At 49.8% G+C, this 19,187-nt stretch overlaps 1 protein-coding gene across 1 annotated transcript; it reads left to right on the top strand.

Moving 5' to 3' along the window:
* On the top strand, positions 1–17,554 carry F10 (coagulation factor X). The gene is made up of 8 exons (XM_076553722.1): positions 1–201; positions 1,864–2,024; positions 7,118–7,142; positions 8,327–8,440; positions 10,315–10,446; positions 11,110–11,345; positions 14,017–14,134; positions 16,942–17,554. Exons 1-8 carry the CDS (start codon positions 126–128, stop codon positions 17,535–17,537), a joined length of 1,458 nt encoding a protein of 485 aa, XP_076409837.1. The 5' UTR covers positions 1–125; the 3' UTR covers positions 17,538–17,554.
* Positions 17,555–19,187: the final 1,633 nt, after the last annotated feature.

The raw sequence follows: 19,187 nt of genomic DNA, 5'->3' as shown, positions 1-19,187 counted from the left end.
CTCACTGCTGGCCTGGGCTCCAATCAGGAGGCTGAGATAAGCAGAAGGATCACAGGCACCGGGGGCCCAGGGTGAGTGAACCTTGCCCTGAGCCTGTCACAGCCGCTGCTGTCCTTGACCACACCATGGGGATCCAGCGGCGGCAGCGACTCAGCCTGCTCTGTGTGGTCCTGGCCAGCCTCCTGTTCCCTGGAGGAAGTGGTGAGTGAGGGCTCCAGCTCTTCACACTGCAGAGCGGCCCAGGAGGAGGGCATGAGGGTGGGTAGTTGGGAGGGGGGGATGGTGGGTACACTGGCCCAGCCACGGGCTGGCCTCTGCTGGTATGGTTAGGGCCAGCGGCGACTGCTCACGCAGGGCACAAGTTGTGACGAGCGAAGGCGTCTAGAGCAAGGAGAAGGGAGGCAAAACAGAGACAGAGAGAGAGGAGGCAGTGATGAGGAGAGAGGGGAGGACAGAGATACACAGAGGAGATAAAGCCACCCAGGCACGGAAGAGACAGGAGACAGGGCCCCCAGGCTTGGAAGCTCAGCTGGGCCAGAGACTGCACGAGGCAAGGCTGTGCAAACAGGCAACAAGCAGCCCCCAGGCCTGCTCAAAAGAAGGGCTTGTTTTAGTTAACGCAAAGCAGTCTCCGATCACACGGAGCAGGCTCCGCTCACACCCGCTCACACGGAGCTGGCCTTGCACCAGGACAAGAATCAACCTCGGCAACACAGGGGCACTTCCCACACATTTGGTCCTTGTTGAGGAAAGCGTCACTGGCAAACCTGACCCCCGACAGGTCAATGCCTGCAAGTCGCTGCCAAGGTCGGCACCACAGAGACAAACCCATGTTTGAGGACAGCGATGTGCAGGGGCTGGGAAAATCGAAGGCCACAAGCAACGAAACACACCGCCACCACTGAGCAGCCCTGTGTCAGGACATTTGGCGTCTTCGGGGGTTCCCATGGAGCAGTGTTCACAACGTTACCATGTCTTCGTTTCATGCGGCCAACCTTGATTTTACTCAAATCGAGTCCTTTGGCTGCCAGCCGAGTGGGTCTGCATGACTGTCTAGAAGCTGAGGATAGCGTTCCAGCAAAGTCACTCATGGAGACTAAGGTTTAGTCAAAAGAGCAGGACCTGGAGGCCAGGCCAGCTGCCTTCATTCACTGGACAGTGACTCAGCAGCGCCTATGGTTTCCAGGCCTAGGAGCAGCCACGGGCAGGGAGGCCACATCTGTTCATAGGACCATATTCCCAGGGAGGGTGACAGCAGCCAATCAGGAGACACATAACATCAGAGGAGACAAGAAACAGAGCAAGGCAAGGGGGTCCCAGAGACATGGAGGCGGTCAGGGCGCTGGGCCTCCCGAGGGGGTCCTGTGATGGGGTGATCCACGTGGGCCGCTGGGCAATCAATCACTTTGGCGTCCCTGTGACCAAATGCCTGATACGGGCCGCTCGGGGAGAAAGGGTTCCTTTTGGTTCCTGGTTGCAGAGGTCTCAGTCAGTCATGGCAAGGAGGGTGTGACAGAGTGGATCAGCTCCCCCCGCAGCAGCCAGGAAGCAGAGAGAAGGGAGAAGGAGAGCGTGTGGTCTGCTGGGCCTTCCTTTCTCCTCTTTATTCTCTCTAGGCTCCCAGCCCATGTGGTGACACACCCACGCTCACAGTGCATCTTTCTCCCTCGGTTAGTTCTCTCTGGAAACACCCTCACGGACACACCCAGCGGTGTGTCCCAGTCTAGGGTGACAATGATGAATAATCATCATCCCAGGGAAGATCGGTCCAGACAGGGAAGAAAGCGTGTGCAAGGGCCCTGGGGGCGAGGGAGGAGACCTGGTAACTGGTGAGGGTCCTTCACTGCATCCTCTGTTTTCTAGTGTTTATCAACCGGGAACGTGCCAGCAACGTCCTCTCGAGGACTCGGAGGGCAAACTCGATTTTTGAAGAGATGAAGAAAGGAAATCTGGAAAGAGAGTGTATGGAAGAAATTTGCTCTTATGAAGAGGCCCGAGAAGTCTTTGAGGATGATAAGATGACGGTGAGTCAGGCCAGGTCCATATGAGGATGGCTAGGCCGTCCCACCTTCCTTTTTGGCTGGGACTGAGCCATCTCAGTTCCTTTGTAGCATCCCAGCTCCTGGGCTGCTGCTTATTCCCAAATGTAGTGGTGCATGTCTTTAATCCCAGAACTCAGGAGGCAAAGGCAGGTGGACCAATGTGAATTTGAGGGCCTGGTCTACACAGCAAGGTCCAAGCCAGGCAGGAAGACATAGCAAGAGCCTGTCTCAGAAGAGAGAGAGAGAGAGAGAGAGAGAGAGAGAGAGAGAGAGAGAGAGAGAGAGAGGGAGGGAGGGGGAGAGAGAGGGAGGGAGGGAGAGGGAGAGGGAGAGGGAGAGGGAGAGGGAGAGGGAGAGGGAGAGGGAGAGGGAGAGGGAGAGGGAGAGGGAGAGGGAGAGGGAGAGAGAAAGAGGATTCCTTTAATTCTTTGCTACCAAAACAATGGTTTATATCTAATGAGAAAATCCATAGTTGTGGGAACTATTTTTATTTTAAGCATCTGTTTAAAATAGCTACACATATAAGAATATAAAACTATTCAATAGATAAGGAATTACCTTCTTCGATACGTGGAATCCACCTCACTCCCTTTGTGCTGCTCTAACAAAATTCCCTAGGCTAGGGAATTCACACACGGCAGGAAGTTTTTGCTTGTAGCTGTGGAGGGTGGGACGTTCAAGGCCAAGACGGCAGCAGTTTGGTGTCTGATGAGGACCCTGTGTCTGCTTCCAGGGGCTTCGCTGCCCCCACTCATGGAGGAAGAGCTCAAGGAGGGGTGTATAAAAGCTTCACAAGGCTTCAGTCACCTCACAAGGGCGGAGCCCTTACGACCTAACCACTGCATAAAGCCTTGATCCTTAATACGATGCCATCTAGGGCTGCAGAACAGGCTAAAGAATTAAGAGCCATGGAAGAAGTATTACTGGGAGTCTGGGGGCGGGGTGGTCCCAGCAAAGCCACCATGTGATACCTGGGAAATTGGGTCTTCTCTTTTGGATTCTTGGTCCCATTAATAAACTCAGTATTTACAAGACCCAAACAGAAGCTCCTGGGCTAAGAATGGACTCCAAAGGAGGCTCAGGGACAATTGATTAAGGTTGAAAAGGACAACCCAAGGCAGGTAAGTTGTCTGTATGGGGGACGAGGAGGGGAGTGAAAACAAGGGACAGGGGCCGTGTCTGTTGTAAGGTGGCATGGTGGTCAGTCACCGGCTGCAAGCAGCCACCCAGCAGATAGAGGCACCTTGGAAAAAGGAGGAGGAAGCCCAGTGCATTGGCTGGGGAGTTTAAAGTTAGACTCTAGCCAGCATCCAAATGAAAGCGAAGGGAAAGAAAATGTAATTATGGCTTCGTAACGTCAAGACTTGGAAGGGTGGGAAGACCCAGCTGACCCCATGGAGTGTGTAAGAGCATGGGAGTTCACATCTGACAGGGGATTGATCTCCACAATATATAAAGAACTCAAGAAACTAGACATCAAAGTACTGAACAGTCCAATTAAAAAATGGGCTAAAGAGCTAAACAGAGAATTCACAAAACAAGAACTACAAATGGCTGAAAGACATTTAAAGAAATGCTCAACATCCTTAATCATCAGAGAAATGCAAATCAAAACGACTCTGAGATACCACCTTACACCTGTTAGAATGGCTACGATCAAAAACACCAATGACAACCAATGTTGGAGAGGATGTGGAGCAAAGGGAACACTCCTCCACTGTTGGTGGGAATGTAAACTTGTACAACCACTATGGAAATCAGTATGGTGGTTTCTCAGAAAATTAGGAATCGAACTACCTCAAGACCCAGCCATCCCACTCTTGGGCATATACCCAAGGAATGCTGATTCATACCATAAAGATACATGCTCAGCTATGTTCATAGCAGCACTATTTGTAATAGCCAGAACCTGGAAACAACCTAGATGCCCATCAACGGAAGAATGGATGAAAAAAATGTGGTACATATACACAATGGAGTACTACTCAGCAGAGAAAAACAATGAAAGCATGAAATTTGCAGGCAAATGGATGGAACTAGAAAAAAATCATCCTGAGTGAGGTAACCCAAACCCAGAAAGACAGTTATGGTATGTACTCACTCATAGGTGGATTCTAGATATAAAATAAAGAACAATCAGACCACAAAAAAAAGATACATAAGGTGAAGGACACATAATAAACAGAAAATTTAAAAAAAAGAGAGAATGGGAGTTGTAGGAAGGAAAACATATTTTTTTTAAATTAATTATCCCTTTAATGAACTACATTTTTCCATCCCAGAATTCCTGCTGCCCTAGCATAGCCCCTATGAATTGTTATGAAGTTTGGCTGGGTCTGCTCAGAAAACATACTGTCTGAAGGTGAACCCATCTTCCTAGATTGGACAATTAACCCAGTATCTGACCTACCACACAAGATTAACCCTTAAGAGAGGAGACAAGGGTATGTCTTCACCAGGAGATAGATTCCGTTCTGCATAAACACTAACACTGAGTTTCAACCTCTGAACTGGAGGACAAAACATGGTATTCAAATACTTATATCCTAAAATGACAAACCTCACACTAAACAAAACCTAACACAAACTGAATCAGAGACCTAAAGGTAAAACAAGAAAAACCTTTCATAGAAATGTAGGACGTGGAGGTAGCCAGTTCTTAAGCATGGTGCCCAAAAATAATTCAAAAGAAAAATTAATCAGTCAAAGTTTGTCAGATTGATTTTTTTTCCCTCTGAGGGGAAAAACAGTTAAGAAAAATGAATATACAAGCCACTGACCAAGAAAGAGTTTGCAACTCACACTTCCAATGAGTGATCCAGACTCCTTAAAGAACTCATAGCCCAAGAGAAGAAATGAACGCCTGAGAAAGTTCAATGAACAAAACCCCGGAACAGCTCCATCACCAAAGATGAAATGTGGTGACAAGCCCCTGAGGAGATACTCCAACCACTGACCATCATGGGGGTCCGGGAAGGCACAGCAAGGCCTACTCTACTGATAGTGGCTGTCAGTAGGGCTGCGGCCAGTGGCTGACTGCAGATAAGGCAGAGCTTTGGGGCGAGGGAGCCACCAGATATCCACATTCGTGTGCTACCTGCAGGCAAGTGCACCTCACATGCCCTTGGAAATAGTGGGAGTTTCTCAGAAAGCCATATAAAGTGACCCACTACTGTGGGGAAACCATCCCTGGGCATTTACCTAGAGAGATGAAAACTTATTTTCACATAAAAACTGTCTCACATAAAACACAAATGGGTTTTCTTTTCTTCCTTTCTTTTCTTTTTCTTCTTTTTTTTTTTCTGAGACAGGAATTCTCTTTGTAGTCTGGCTATCCTGGAACTCACTCGGTAGCCCAGGCTGGCCTTGAACTCTTGGAGATCTGTCTGCCTCTGCCTCCTGAGTGCTGGGATTAAAGGCATTCACCACCACTGCCTGACCCAGGCATGTATGTTTACAGCAGCTCCAATCTTAATTGCTCCAAGCTGGAAATAGCAGGAGCATCATCCCCTGTTGGATGAATGTAAGCACATTTCGAGCCAGCAACAAGCTGGACATGTTCTGGAGGCATGGTGCTGAAGAGACTTTCACAAGCTTGCTTCATGTGTGATTTCACTTATCAGACATTCTTCAAAAGTCGTTGCTTTATTGAAGAGCAGCAGGTTTGCGGTGGATACCGGGACTTGATGGGTTCTGGGGGTGTGGTGGGGGCTGTGATTGAGGGGTTGGGTGAAGATGGGGCTGTGTGTATTCTGATTGTATGAGTGGTCACAGAAGTCTACACATACGCTAAAGTTCAAAGAATTGTCCACACACAAACATGGATTTTACAAGCCGAGTGGGGAGGCAGAGCCAGGTGGATCTCTGTGAGTTCAAGGCCAGCCTGGGCTACCAAGTGAGTTCCAGGAAAGGTGCAAAGCTACAGAGAGAAACCCTGTCTTGAAAAACAAAAAAACAGCCCCAAAAATGGATTTTACTGTGTAACATTTAAATTAGGAGAAACTGGACTTTTTTTTTTCTTAAGATAGGAGCACATGTAGCTCAGGCTGGCCTCAAACTCAGTATGAAGTTGAGGAATGACTTAGAACTTCAATCCTCCTGCCTCAACTCCAAAGTGCTGGGATTACAGTCATGTGTGGTCACACCCAATTTCTGTTTGACTTTTGAAAATATATTCGGTACCAAGAAGATCTCTCTGTCTTTCTCTCCTTCACTGTGAGAGTGAATCAAAGGCTTCCCACAAACTAGGCCAGCGCTCTACCCCAGGCTGTATCTCCAGGCTAAACTGAACTATTTTAAAGACAGCCCATTCATCGCCGTGACTACCATAGCAGATTCCTGTAAGCGGAACAGCTTAAAGTAACAAAGATTTATTCACTTGACATTTTGGAGACAATGAGTGCGGGCGGGGTCCTTTGGAAGTGCCAGAAGAAGCTATGCTGTGGCTCCAGACGTTACCTCTGCGGTCACCTCCCATGACCTCCCTCACTGTTGCTCCGGGTGACCTTTCTTAACTTTGAAATGGACACTCTCATTGGTTCAGAGCATGAGATAATTCTGGATGACTTCATCTGAGTCTTCACACTCATTCACATCCACAAAGTTCCATTTCTAGTTAAGGTCGTATTCTGAAGTCTCAGATAGATATGAGTGGGGAGCGGGATTGTGACCAGCTGGGTGTACTGTGACCGTCTACTAGTGTATCATAGGCCTTGACCTGTTTTCACATAATTAGTCTTTCATACTTTTCCCACTCACATAATTATGGCTGGCAGCCTGGGATCTTTTCCTAATTGTGAGCATGGGGGTCTGTTAACTGAACATCATGCTCCAGTGGTGTGTAAGGAACGGAGCTATTTCTTCTAGCCCATTTCTTGTTACCTTGAAATGTGGTTTCAATATTCCGCAAGGACCACGTGTTGAAGCAGATGGGAGATAGGCCCTCTCAGGAATGAAGCATCCTGGCAGCGCTCCCTTTCAGATGGAGAAGTTCTGGACCGCTCCTTAGGGCAGGTTACTGTTAGTGTGAAATGTCTGTTTTTTCTAATGTGTTTTAAAATATTTTTTTCTTTTAGAATGAATTCTGGAACAAATACAAAGGTAAGATATTTCCTATTTCAATCATGAGACAGACTACTTAACATTTAAATTAAGATAAATGATTGGCTTTGGAAAACATTTTTTTTTATTTTTTTATTTTTTTAATGTTATGATTGTTTTATATTAAAACAAATTAGATTAATACAGTAAGGCATCTTATACATTGTATATTATATTGTTAAATCACAAGTAATGAATAGTATTGTAAAATTTAAAAAATCTAAAAAAGAAAAAAGAATAGATTCACACTTAAAAAAAAAAAGAATAAACGTGTAGATGCTAATCCTAATTGGAAAACATTTTTAATTGCATTCTTGTTCAAATCTTATTTATCTACACTTTTCTCTTCTGGGTTTCTATGATACTCATTTAAAGTATTTTATAGTAAGCCTATATTGATTCCAGTTTTATTATTTATTAAAATACACATCTTTTGAAATGGGACCTTGGTGCCCACAGTGGCCGCAAACCCCCGGGTTCAAGCCATCCTCATTACTCAGCCTCTCGAGTAATGGGACTCTATGTGTTTTCCACCGTGTCTGGCTCAGATACAGACTTAACCACGTTCTTCCTTACCTGAGGATACCAAATTCCAGAAACCTTTAATAAGTATAACAAGTTGAAGCAAAAGGTGGAGCTTGAAATACTGGACTTTCTAAAAGATGGTCACCCTGACGACTGTTCTTAGCATCAGAGACGATACTGGTCGTGGCTACCTGGAAGTTACTTCAAAATGGCAGTTAGGTCCCCTCCTCTGAGTAAGTGACATGCCAAGAGAGATGGAACCGTGCCAGAGCTGGATCATCCCCTGATTCTCATTCCACACCCAGAGGACTTGGGAGAAAGAGTCGCCACGTTCCCTGATCAGCACCCAGTCCAGAAACAAGTGTTACACCTGTCTTCTTGTCCTTCTTTCCAGAGGAGGCAAAGCGCCTCTCCCTGGCCCCAAACACATTGTCATACGTCCCAGCAGAAATCAGGACCCCAGCCAATGATGCAATGGACAGGGGCATCACACAGACATAGCCACCAAAGTGGGGCCCAAACAAATCTAGGTCTGACGAATGATTCTCAGGGAGAAGCAGGCCCAAGCTGTCTGCGAAGCGGATGCAAGGGTCACGCAGGGCCAGTGGTTCCCATGGTGAAATGCCTTCGACCTCCATTTCCAAATCCTCTCCTTACAGACGGTGACCAGTGTGAAAGCAGCCCTTGCCAGAATGAAGGCAAGTGTCGTGACGGCCTCGGGGAGTACACGTGCACCTGCTTGGAGGGATACGAAGGCAAAAACTGTGAATTATGTAAGTCCCTCTGCTTGACGGGCCTGTGGGTCACACCGTGAGGAGGGAAGAGGGAAGGCACTGTGATGCCTGATGAGACCATCTAAGTCGTGTGTAATTCCCCGACACACTGAACCACTGGGTGTGTCTGTCTGTCCTCTACTGCCCTGTGGGGTGCGTCATGAACGCTTCCCTGTGGGTCAGAGCTGCTGTGGGGCACCATGAGGCAGGTGACAGGGCCCCGATGAGAATCAGGGAGACTGTTCACGCTGCCCTTCCTACCTCTGCTCTGGCCCCGAGGGCTGAGGCACCTCCTTTATTTACATTCGGCACCACAAACATCAACAAGGAATGTTCTAGCTTGCCTAGTTTTAATATGCGATGCGCTTAGTTGTTTCTACAGGGAGACTCGGTGAGCTATTCTTACTATGGTGACTCCATTTTTTAATAGTATTTTGGTTACGTTCAGCCCGGTGTTCCCTAACAAGAAAGATCTGTGTTTCTTTTACTTTATTTATTGCTTTTTTTTTTTTTAAAAACTGGGGTCTCACTCTCTAACCAAGGCTCATCTAGAACTTACCATATATAGCCCACTCCAGATTTGAACTCTCAGCAATCCTCCTGCCTCAGCCTCCCAAGTGCTGGGATTACGGGTGTATGTCACCATGTCCAGGGTTAAATTACTTTCCTTATAGAATGAGATCTTTATCTGGATGCCCTCAGGACTCTCCCTGTTGGAGCTGCTGTTAAGATTATGAACCATTCCACAGAAGCCCAGACATCTTCCGTACACAACAGACTAATGGATCTAGTGAGGGGCACAATCCGGGAGCTAAAATTCCACTGAGGTAGATTTTACCCCATAATTGTTGTTTCACCCAAGCCCAGGTGGAGGGCTGCAAAGCAAATTGCTACGGACAGGGTTGTCAGCGTGAGCTGGAGCAGCCTGTGCTGGAAGCAGGCCAAAGACCCTGTGGATGCAGGTCTAGACTCAGTCAGCCCTCGGATGCAATGGGCCAGTCAGAAGTTACCAAGGGAGTTAAGCGGATGCCATGCCACAGTTTCATGCAGCCTGAAGTGCCTTCACTTCCGTGGCTCAATAGCCTGGAGATGGAGCAGTGGACTTAATAGCAGCCACCCCACCCCGCTTCTGTATACTCTGGACCTGGTTCCTGGCTCCTGGCCAAACCCACTTCCCATGGATGATTACTCCTTCCGGGCCTCACAGGAACCCAGGTCCAAAACCACAACATACCCACGGCTCAGTGCCTGGTGCATCCCTGGTGCCGGGGCAGGGCTCAAATCCTGTTCATTGTTGTTGATCGAGGGAAGGAGGAGGTTCAGCTAGGGTGCAACTCTTCCCCCATGTCAAGGGCAGCACCCTGGACAAGCAGGGTGTGCACAGCCCTCAACAGAGAGCATGCGCCTGCCCTCCCTCACAAAGCTTCTCATTGGAGAGCCCTGTGAGGAGGCTGAGTGTTCTTCCCATGGCCTGTATAGATGCTGAATGTCCTTCCTAAGACCTGTCAGGATGCCAGGTGTCCCTCTCATGGCCTGTGAGGATGCTAGGCATTCCCCCCATAACTTGTGTGTATGTCAAATGTCCCTCCCGTGGCCTGTGAGGATGCCAGGTGTTTCTCCTGTAGCCTTGCATATGCCGATGTCCCTCCCATGGTCTGGGGAGGTAGTGGCAGGGAGAAAGGCTTCCATGAGACTGGCACCTCACTTGTCTGCCTGTCCTGTTATCCCGAAAACCACCCATGTGTGTCTTTCTTGGGACTCTGTTCCTTTGCATACGCCAGCCCGGGCATTGCCGAGACTGGGCAGGCACAGCTGGCATGCCTGAGTGCATCACGTGTCTACGAGGAAGGGCTCCTCTGTCCTCTGCTTTGCAGTGGTTCGGAAACTTTGCAGCCTAGACAACGGAGACTGTGACCAGTTCTGCAGTGAAGAGCAGAACTCGGTGGTGTGCTCCTGCGCCAGCGGCTACTTCCTGGGTGACGACGGCAAGTCCTGCATCTCCACAGGTAGGGGTCATCAGGCCGTGGAGACGGTGTAGCACAACCATGGGCACTAACACGGCACGTTCCGACGGGACCTACAGAGGCCAGTGATGCCAGGAGGTGGAGAATGAGAACTGGGGCTCTGGGCAGTTCAACCATAAAAGCTTTAGGCCTGAGTGAAGATACGTTAGACCCAGGGACAAAAACAGCGGCTCCGCCTGAGCAGCTGAAGTGGCTGGCACTGTTACCTCATTCCTAGCAAGGGGGTGATCCCAGGCATCACTGTGCCGGGCCGACCCACAGCCCTGGCAGTGACTTCTGTGCAGGGTAGCCCATGCTCCTCTGGGCTCAGAGCCTGGAAACCAGAGTAGTCACAATATCCCAGGCTGGCCCTGCACTCAGAGATCTGCCTGCCTCTGCCTCCAGAGTGCTGCTGGGATTAAAGGTATACACGTACACGCACACACACACACACACACACACACACACACACACGCACACACACACACACACACACACACACACGCACACACACACACACACACACACACCACAAGCTGTGTTTTACTCACCTCTCAGCTGACTCTCAGTCAGACTTAACTGTCACACCCTGGCCTTCCAGGGATCCTCACGAAGCCTATGGAGATTCTGGCTTTGCTGAGGCCCCTCTTATCCCTGTTCTTTCAGTTTCCTTCCCCTGTGGGAAAACCACGATAGGGCGTAAGAAGAGGGCCGTGGCCCAGAACACCAGCGACAGTGAGCCTGTCACTGAAGACTTCATGCAGGACTTGGATGTGCTGTTCCCTACAAAGAGCCCTTCTGAGCTGCTCAACCTCAATGAGACACAACCCACAAAGGACAGCAAAAACCTTATTCGGATCGTGGGTGGCCGAGCATGCGATGACGGAGAGTGTCCCTGGCAGGTAACTGGCCTAAGCTAGAACTGGTTGCAAATAGAACAACCCTCTTGTGCTACAGGCTGGTGGGACAACCCACTCAGGGTCAGCAACTCAGGCTCGCAAAGCGCCTTCCCCGGGGTCAACACTCCATTTCTAGTGTGAGAATTTTTTGTAAACAAAAACATCGAAATGCTAAGAGGGATAAAATACCTTAAAGAAAGGCACATCTATTTATGTTCAAAATGTTTGTTTTCAACCACTCTTTGGTTAATTGACGTGGTCTAGGGCTGCCAGACTTAGGGGGAAAAAATCCCAAGCCCCTCGTCGAGACTTGAGCCTCCCCCGTGAACATTCCCGGATGTAAATATCCTGAACTCTGCAGGAAAGTGCTCATCCACTTTCTGACCCCCGATTGGCAGGGTGCTCTGAATCTCTTCCATCATCTCCACTGGCATTTGAGATTTCGACCTTCTAAAACCTAAATGCCTATCCAAGAAGCAAAAGCCCTGGAGCAGTGGTTCTCGACCTGTGAGTCTGACCCCTCTGAAGATGCACATCAGATGTCCTGCATATCAGATATTGACATGATGATTTGTAACAGTAGCAAAATGACAGTTATGAAGTAGCAGTAAAATAATTTTGTGGTTGGGGTCACCACCACTTGAGGAACGGTATGAAAGGGTCACAGCTTTAGGAAGGTTGAGAACCGCTGACCTAGAGTCACCAGCAATCCCCAGAGATCACCTACAGGGCACTGGGCAGGTGTGGCTGACCAGAGGCAGGCGAAGCAGTCTCCACCTATGGATGACTCTGGACACTTGTACTGAGAACTCACTGGGCCTGGAGAGGCTGCTGTGTGTCGGCTATGAGATCGAATATCCGCAGGGAGGCTGGAGAATGCTCACAGGTGCCCTGACGGAGTCTGGATAAGAGAATTTGTTCCTAAAAGATTTGGTTCCTCCTTAGGGAAAAACATGTGGAGTTGGGTCTTAGACTGGCTTCCTCTCTCTTGCCTTTCAAGCAAGTTTGAGATTATATAATTATCAAAGATAAACAGGGGCGGGAAGATGGCTCAGTGGTTAAGAGTGAATACTCCTTTTCCGGAGGACCAGAGTTCAGTTCCTGGCACCTTTATCAGGCACCTCACAATCTCCTGTACCTCCAACTCCAAGAGATCTGCCACCCTCAGCCTCCACAGCTACCTCCGCTCATGTGTACATATCCACACAAATAACTTAAAGAATAAAGATAAATACGTCTTTAAAATAAGAAAAATAAAATAAACTCAATAAAGGACAAATTGTCCTTTTTTAGCAATGAACAGCCTCAAGAATTCTTTCAAGACTTAATACTTCCATGTACTTTTTTTTTGAGATAGGGTCTCACAATATGTGGGCCTGGCTAGTCTAGAACTCACTATGTAGACCAGTCTGGTCTCAAACTTATAAGAGATCTGCCTGCCTCTGTCTCCCTAGTCCCAGGATTAAAGATGAGTGCCACATGCAGCCTGTCCATTGACTTTTTGAGTGGAGCCCCTAACTTCTGTTAGAGCAGTGGTTCTCAGCCTTCCTAATGCTGTGACCCTTTTAATACAGTTCCTCATGCTGTGCTGACCCCCAACCATGAAATTATTTTGTTGCTACTTCATAATTGTAACTTTGCTAGTAGGTTACAAATTGTAATGTAGATATTTGATATGCAACCCCAAGGGGGTCGTGACCCACAGATTGAGAACTAGTGTGTAAGAGGGTAGAGAATTCCCTGGAGAAAGGCAAGCTGGTCAACACTTAGTGTCCAGCACTTCAGACCCAGTGCGGGGTGGACATGGTTCCTCTCCTGGCCATCAACACTTGCTTCCCTTGGATCACTGCTCAGTAGAATCTGTCAGCAGAATACCACGGTCAAGAGCAGACACACGGACCCGCAGCCAGTCATCCCAGAGAGCGGCATTTCATGAGCAGGAAGGACTCTGGGAAGTAAGGTGTTTCTGCAAAGCCAGGCTGCTCTGGGCCATGAGTCACAGCCACGTAAACCCAAAGGCTCTGACTACAGTGAAATGTTTTTCTGTGCATAGGGAGGAAATGCTAGGATTGGTTTGGAAAAACTTAAAGAGGAGGCCCTGTGAGAGTGACCTTATCATGTTGATGGGAAGGAGACAGGCAAAGGCATCCTGCAGGGCTGGCACTTGGCCCAGGGCTAGAACCTCAGCAAACGTCTGTGGGCCATCAGTCAGTCAATCTCTAAAGTAGACCAAACCTATCGTGAGGAAACAAGTCTGGGTGTTTCCATGGGGTTGGTCACAATATGGGCACCGGAGAACATGTAGAGCGTCGGCAGGAAGGGCTAGGCCACTCGCGTAAATGCGGCCAGAGATGCAGGGTCAGGGGTTGTAGGGCTGGCCGGTGGGGGCAGAGAGCAGAGCCTGCCTGTGCAGAACACATGGGTTCTCTGCCAGGCTCAGGAATTTGACTCTAGCACTAAGAGAAGGGTACCATGCACTCTCTAGGAAGCAGGGGCAGGCAGAAGGCTCCCGGGGTAGTCCAGTGGACGTGGAAAGCTGTGGTCAGAGAGACAGGTGTAAGGCTCCTAAGAAAGGCTCTTTGAGACCCATTGTGGGGCCCACACAGCCTAGTCAGCTTGGCACGGCCCTCGTGCAGACCGCAGGTGGTTTGCAGACGTTCCGTTCTGGTCACAGGCTCTGCTCATCAATGAAAACAATGAGGGGTTCTGTGGCGGCACCATCTTGAACGAGTTCTACATCCTCACGGCAGCCCACTGTCTGCACCAAGCCAAGCGATTCAAGGTGAGGGTAGGTAAGTGACACCCCAGCCCTGGGGACACCGCCATCTTAAGCCCTCGGAATACTGTCGTTGCTGTCCTCCAGGCCCTCTAGAACCCATGGGGTCTGTTAGCAATGCTTGCTCAACCACAGAAGCTCTGCTTGGAGACTGAGAGGTCATCCCACAGGAGGAAGGTCGGGGAGGAGAAGTGGATGGGCATGGACAGGCTTCCCCAGGCCAGCCCATTCCGCACAGAGACTTCCCTCTTAGTGTCCTTTCCTCCAAAGCCTTCCCAGCTGCCTCTCTCCACAGCTCTCTCAGGGTCTCTTACTTTGATTTATACGTCATTTAGTTCATTTTGATGTTTACAAGACCCACACGCTATCCAGTGAAAATCCAGCACAAGCCTCAAATGCGGTTTGAAAATGTCTGACGTAACTCTGCTCCAGATTCTTTCTTAATTTTTTTATTCAACTTTATTTTATGTGCAATGGTGTTTGGCCATGGGTGTCAGGTCCTCTGGAACTGGAGTTACAGACAGTTGTGAGCTGCCATGTGGATGCTGGGAATGGAACCCGGGACCTCTAGAAGAGCAGCCAGTGCTCTTAACCACTAAGCCATCTCTCCAGTCCCTCTGCTCCAGATTTAACAAGTGTAGATAGGTGAGGCTAGTCCAGTGTCTTGTTTCATGCTCTGTGTCCAAAGCCTTAACTTCCCGTGTGTATAGAAACAAGTCAACTTCAGTTGTGACTGAGATGTTACTGCATGCTCCCCTCACGGCCTGCAGCGCTGTGATGAGATGTTACTGCACGCTCCCCTCACAGCCTGCAGCGCTGTGATGAGATGTTACTGCATGCTCCCCTCACAGCCTGCAGCGCTGTGATGAGATGTTACTGCATGCTCCCCTCACGGCCTGCAGCGCTGTGATGAGATGTTACTGCATGCTCCCCTCACGGCCTGCAGCGCTGTGATGAGATGTTACTGCACGCTCCCCTCAGTCTGCAGCGCTGTGACTGAGATATTACTGCATGCTCCCCTCACGGCCTGCAGCGCTGTGATGAGATGTTACTGCATGCTCCTCTCAGTCTGCAGCGCTGTGATGAGATGTTACTGCATGCTCCCCTCAGAACCTGCAGCGCTGTGACTGAGATGTTGCTGCATGCTCCCCTCACGGCCTGCAGCGCTGTGACTGAGATGTTACTGCATGCTCCCCTCACAGCCTGCATCGCTGTGATGAGATGTTACTGCATGCTCCCCTCACGGCCTGTAACGCTGTGACTGAGATGTTGCTGCATGCTCCCCTCACGGCCTGCAGCGCTGTGACTGAGATGTTACTGCATGCTCCCCTCAGTCTGCAGCGCTGTGACTGAGATGTTGCTGCATGCTCCCCTCACAGCCTGCAGCGCTGTGATGAGATGTTACTGCACGCTCCCCTCACGGCCTGCAGCGCTGTGACTGAGATGTTACTGCATGCTCCCCTCACAGCCTGCATCGCTGCGATGAGATGTTACTGCACGCTCCCCTCAGTCTGCAGCACTGTGACTGAGATGTTACTGCATGCTCCCCTCACGGCCTGCAGCGCTGTGACTGAGATGTTGCTGCATGCTCCCCTCACGGCCTGCAGCTCTGCACTTTCGGTTCATCTCAACTTAGACTGGCCGGGGCTGGGTCCACAGCCCAGGTCTGGAATAGGAGACCCTGGGCTCTGAGCAGATTGACGGACTCAGCCTGCAGGAAATACTCAGGGAACATCTGCCAAGACATGAGGAATTAGAAAGAACTGGAGTCCTAAACCTTCACACAGAAATTCAGTCAGGAAGCTGGAGAGGTGGCTAAGTGGTTAACAGTACTAACCACTCTCTCACGGAGGACCTGAGTTCAGTTCCCAGAACCCATATGGGGGCCCACATCTGCCTGTAACTCTAGGTCAAAGGGGATCCTGATGCCCTGGTCTCCACAGGCCTTAAGCATGTGCGTAGTACACATACATATACATGCAGGCAAACACTTATACACATACAATAAAATAAACCGTTTTTTAAAAGGAGTCTTTAAAAATATGATCAAAAGGTGAAACCCTGGAAGGAAGACAGAAGTCCTTTTAAGTACCTTTAGTCTCTCTAGAGGACAGGCTCTTCCTGAATTTGCAAAGCACTTGCCTCATCCTTGAGTGCTCGGAGTACAAGCATACACTCCTCATCTTGATCTTCTTTTTATTAGGAAAAAAAACTTCTTTTGTGGGGTCGGGGGGCGGGGGGGGGGGTTTATTCAACTTACACTTCCACATCACTGTTCCTCAGCAAAGGAAAGGAACTCAAGCAGGTCAGGAACCTGGAGGCAGGAGGTGTGCTGCTTGCTGACTTGTTCCTCATGGTGTGCTCAGCCTGCTTTCTTATAGAACCCAGGACCACCAGCCCAGAGATGGCACCACCCACAACGGGCTGGGTCCTCCCACGTCAATCACTAATTAAGAAAATGCCCTACAGGCTTGTCTATAGCCCAATCTTATGGGGGCATTTTCTTAATTAAGGTTTCCTCCTCTCTGATGACTCTAGCCTATGTCAATGTGACTTAAAACCAACCAGATCATTCCCCCACCCACCCACCCCCCAGCCGCCTGGAACTTAACTATGTAGATGATGCTGGCCTCCACCTCACAGAGATCCTCCTGCTTCTGCCTCCTTCCTGATGGGACTAAAGACATGCTTCTTTAAAGGTAGCTGATATACAAACACCTGACCCTTAGAGAACTAACTGCCTCTCTCTCTCCCTCTCCCTCTCCCTCTCCCTCTCTCTCTCCCTCCTTCCCTCCCTCCCTCCCTCCCTCCTTCTCTCTCCAGGCGACCGGAACACAGAGAAGGAGGAAGGCAATGAGATGTCGCACGAGGTAGATGTGGTTATAAAGCACAACAAGTTCGTGAGGGAGACCTACGACTTCGACATCGCAGTGCTCAAGCTGAAGACGCCCATCACGTTCCGCATGAACGTGGCCCCCGCCTGCCTGCCTCAGAAGGACTGGGCCGAGGCCACCCTGATGACACAGAAGTCGGGCATCGTGAGTGGGTTCGGACGCACGCACGAGAAGGGCCGCCAGTCGAACATCTTGAAGATGCTGGAGGTGCCCTACGTGGACCGCAACACCTGCAAGCTCTCCAGCAGCTTCAGCATCACCCAGAACATGTTCTGTGCCGGCTATGACGCCAAGCTGGAGGACGCCTGCCAGGGGGACAGCGGGGGCCCCCACGTCACCCGGTTCAAGGACACCTACTTCGTGACCGGCATCGTGAGCTGGGGAGAGGGGTGTGCGAGGAAAGGGAAGTACGGGGTCTACACGAAGGTCACGGCCTTCCTCAGGTGGATAGACAAGTCCATGAAAGCCAGGGTGGCGCCCACACCTGAGAGCCCAAGGTCAAGTCCTTCAAGCCCTCCCCATTAAAGCCGTCGTTCTCCAGACCTGCTGGGTCACATATGGTGTTAGTGAATGTCGTTGTCGTCGCCGCCGCCGCCGCCGCCTGAGCAGGAGGTTTCTTGGGGCAGCTGCCCACCTGCAGTGGTAGACTCTTTGGGTCCCAATCTGATGTTCCCTTCACCTCATGGTGTAAGAAGCAGGCTCTAATTGAGCGAAGGTTCCTCTTCCTGAGCCAGACTGGAGGACTCTCAGGGAGTCACCAGCTCTGCCCACCATCACAGTGTATGACCTTCTCAACCGACTTGCTTAACTACCTTGAGACCAAATGCCCACAGCCATAGGCACCACACACACACACACACACACACACACACACACACACACACACAGCGGGACAGGAACTTCAGCCCCTCAGCAGGTGGTTTAGGTCAGGGGGCCCAGACTCACAAACTCCTTTGCTTGGCCAGAGAACCCTCACTCTCCTCTGGGAACAAGGGCAACGTAGAATTGCTGCTACCATGCCGTCCACTGGAAGTAGAGAATCCCTGGAAGATAGGCTAAGATCCTTGTCTACAGATAAAGGGACCTTTAACCCAGATCCAAGCCAAGGACCAATCCTGTGTTGGGCTGCCTCTGAGTGTGTCCAGGAGTCTTCCTGGTGAAGGCACACGGACTCTCTGCTGAGCTGAGTGTTGAGTATGCATGCAGCCTCCCTGAGTTGGGCTGTTTGCTTAGTGTGCATGGGTCTTCCTGAATGAAGCTGAGTGATAAATGTGTACAAGAGTCTCCCAAGATGGGCTGCCTGGTGAGAGCGAATGGAATTTCCCTGAGTTAAATTTGGTGTTGAGTGTGCATGGGCCCTTCTTCCTGAGCATGCTATTGGCTTATGAAGGGCTAATAGCGACCCTATCCCCAAACACATGAGCCTTAGCCCTGCTTGGATTAGGAGACTCCAGAGGGGTCTTTGCAAAGCCTAAATCCTGGCCTTATCCCAGACATTAAATTCTAAGTCTCTAGAATGAGACTCACCCCAGAAGTTTCTGGAACTCTTCCAGACACTGTCATGCCACCAAAGCAGGTGTTCAGGGCACATCTCCCCCCTCCAGTCTTCCATTGCCTCTGAGCCCCAAGTTAAATGTTTGTGGGAACCAAGCCTACTTTCAGTAAATAGACTTTTTTCCCCCAAAAGTTTTCCTATAGTTTGCATTTTGCATAACTTTCCTAAGCAAAGTTTAAAGGTTCCAGTACAAAACCTCCCCCTAAATCAAGAGCTGGACAGAGTCCTTTGTAAACAGATTTTGCAAGGTTGGGGAAAAATCAACAAAAACAGCACTTGATTTCCTAGAACCATAATGACCGAGAGTGAGGCTGGGGTCTGAGCAGAGCTCACCTCCGCAGCCACAGCTGGCCAGTGTTGTGGACACTGGAGAACACCATGTCGTGGCCCGTTGGCCCTACCTGCAGGTCAGGAGTGGGAAGACCACTATTTCACCCACCTCCATGGATGGACTTTGTGTCTGTCCTTAAGAACAAGAACTCCCTGGTCTCCAACAACCCCAGGACAAGGTCAGCACCCACACAGGTCCCGTACCAACAGAAAGACAAGCACAAGAGTCTGTGTGGGTGTGGGGTCAGCTCATGGGGAACCTGAGTGGACATTGAAAAGGGAATTGACTC

The sequence above is a fragment of the Peromyscus maniculatus genome, chromosome 17 (assembly GCF_049852395.1).
Source record: "Peromyscus maniculatus bairdii isolate BWxNUB_F1_BW_parent chromosome 17, HU_Pman_BW_mat_3.1, whole genome shotgun sequence".
NCBI classification, from domain to species: domain Eukaryota; kingdom Metazoa; phylum Chordata; class Mammalia; order Rodentia; family Cricetidae; genus Peromyscus; species Peromyscus maniculatus.
This window is presented reverse-complemented; position numbering and strand designations above follow the sequence as displayed.